The 2,601-nt window shown below is 54.4% G+C and overlaps 1 protein-coding gene across 2 annotated transcripts; it reads left to right on the top strand.

The window, feature by feature from the left end:
* Window positions 1-351: 351 nt before the first annotated feature.
* Window positions 352-2,157, top strand: LOC125531685 (uncharacterized). Of its 2 annotated transcripts, XM_087513752.1 has the most exons (2): window positions 352-952; window positions 1,124-2,157. In XM_087513752.1, exons 1-2 carry the CDS (start codon window positions 437-439, stop codon window positions 1,937-1,939), a joined length of 1,332 nt encoding a protein of 443 aa, XP_087369878.1. In that variant the 5' UTR covers window positions 352-436; the 3' UTR covers window positions 1,940-2,157. The 2 variants fall into 2 exon arrangements, with proteins under 2 accessions (XP_087369878.1, XP_048551956.2); XM_048695999.2 differs by having other exon boundaries at window positions 352-2,157.
* Window positions 2,158-2,601: the final 444 nt, after the last annotated feature.

The following is a 2,601-nucleotide window of genomic DNA, read 5'->3' as shown; positions in this document are numbered from 1 at the left end:
TAAAGAAGAGAGAGAAGGTTAGAGTAACATAAGTAGATACCGTATCATGTTAAATGCTATGCTACTTTGTGTCATGCATGGCAATAAATACGATCACCTATGATACTATTTTATGATACTATGCATTATGAAAGTAATATCATACACTAGTATCATATGCATGATACTAGTATATGATACTCCCCACTATGACTAGCCTTATTGTTCCCGCCACGCATGGAAATTAGGTCCGAATCACTAGATGCTTGACCAGATATAAAGTTAGAGCATATATCCATCTGCTACGATACCACTACCAGGCACAAATGCTGGCTCCCGCCCTCGCCACGGCGCCTATAAAACCCTACCTCCCAAGGCCACAGAGGCACACCAGCACAAAGCAACTAGCAAACCAAGCAAGCTAGCCGTAGTAGTCAGAGCAAGCAAGCAAGCAGCCATGTCCATCGTCAAGCGTGCTTTGGGCTTCGGCGGCGGCTACGGCCAGAGCAAGCCCGTGATAAGCTACCACACCCACAACTCCGACTCGGTGACCACCGTCGTGACGGAGATCAGCCACATGAGCCTCAACGAGAAGCAGGCGGGGTACAAGACGGCCTCCCTCACGGAGCTGTGCAGCGAGGACGCCGAAGTGCAGAAGCACGGCTACGGGCAGCAGGCGTACGGGAGCGACGTCGGAGGCTACGGCGAGCAAAAGGTGTCGTCGTACCAGCATGAGAGCGGCGCCGGAGGGTACAGCGCTCACCACCACGAAAGCTCCGTGCAGAAGCACGGCGGCTACGGTGGGCAGAAGGCGTCGTCGTACCAGCATGGAGGCTACGACGCTGCCAGCCACGACAGCACCGGCGCCACGACGCAGAAGCATGGCTACGGTGAGCAGAAGGCTTACCAGCATTATGGGGCCGAGGCCCACCATGACAGCTCGGCGCAGAAGCATGGCTACGGCGAGCAGAAGGCGTACGGTGGTCACCACCAGGACAGCAAGGTCCAGAAGAGCGGCTACGGCGGCGAGCATACGGCGTACCAGCATGAAGGCAATCTCAAGGGGTACACCGCTCTCCACCAGGACAGCAAGGTCCAGAAGCATGGCTACGGCGAGAAGGCGCACGGCTACGGCGAGCAGAAGGCGTACGTGGACTGCACGGTCCAGAAGCCCGGCTACGGCGAGCACAAGGCGTACGAGCATGGGAGCGCCGCCGCCGCCCTCCACCACGACAGCTACGGCGTCGTGAAGAAGCACGGCTACGGCGGCGAGCAGTACCAGCATGGCGCTGCAGCGGGAGGGTACGACGGCGTCCACCACGACAGCTCGGTGCAGAAGCACGGCTACGGGGAGAAGGCGTACCAGCACGGGAGCGACGCCGGAGGGTACGGCGGTGTCCACCACGGCAGCGCGACGCAGAAGCACGGCTACGGCGCTGGGCAGAAGGCTTACGCGCACGATGCAGATGCCGGAGGGTACGACGCTGCTTTCCACCATGGCGGCGCGAAGCAGACGAAGCACGGCTACGGCGGCGGACAGATGGCTTACCAGCATGGTGCCGACGCCGGAGGGTACACCAGTAACACCACTTTCTACCACGGCGGCGTGGCGCAGAACGCGTCGTACCAGCAAGGGCGCGCCGCCGATGTCGTCCAGAAGCAGCACGGGGGCTACGGCGGCGTGCAAAATGCGTACCCGCAGCAAGGGTGCGGCGCCGGCGGCGTCGCAGGGTATGATGCTCTTGCCCAACGCCGTGAGAGAGAGAAGCAGCGGTTCGATCAGGGGTGTGAGAGCGACGAAGAGAGCGAGGAGGATAGCGACTGCGAAGAGGAGGAGGTGGGCCTTGCGGCGCCCGGCGGCACGCAGTACTACGCGGCGTACGAGCGCCACCAGCAGCTCGGCAGCGGCGGCGGCTATGGCGGCGGGTGCGCACAGCCCAAGAAGCACAGCTACTACTGAGCTCCTGCGTCGTGCGGTCGTGCCCACCTGTGACTGCCAGCGTGATACAATCCTACCTACGGTGACACCTATCTGCTCACATGCTCCTGCATGCGATGCCAGTATTTGGTGGACCTTTGCATTGCAAAAGTGTCTAAATAAGATGTACATGTAACTCATATTCTGCATCCACCATAAGTGGCATCGGTACAATAATTTACCGCACACAAGTTTGATTATTAGCATGCGCCTCACTCTGCAACATGCGCTTGATGGTCGTCGTGGTAAGTGGTAACCCATGTATAGATCTGGCCCTGGACGGGAACGTTTGGTTACTGGGTACCCCATATGGAAAAATAAATTAGCAATACAACAAAAAGCAAAAAAAAACTGAAAATATATTTAAAATAAACTTGATCTTTTATTATACTTGTGAGAAAAATCTCAAAAAAATAAAATCACTCTTTGACTTTTTTTTTAAAAAAGACAAATTTTCGGTCAAAATAGTGTGGTAGTGACCTATAATAGCAAATAAATTTTGCTTTTTTTGCCCTGAATTCGATGTTGGTTTTTTTCGTGAAAATTTATATACTAGTGCAAAACAAAGTCAAGTTTAATCTAAAAATACTTTTGAACTATTTTTACTTTTTGTTTAATTATTAAAAAAATCTTCATATAGGGTG

The sequence above is a fragment of the Triticum urartu genome, chromosome 3A (assembly GCF_056163025.1).
Source record: "Triticum urartu cultivar PI428250 chromosome 3A, HENAU_Tu73, whole genome shotgun sequence".
Lineage (NCBI taxonomy): Eukaryota > Viridiplantae > Streptophyta > Magnoliopsida > Poales > Poaceae > Triticum > Triticum urartu.
The sequence above is the reverse complement of the archived record's forward strand: the minus strand, read 5'-3'. Positions and strand labels throughout refer to the sequence as shown.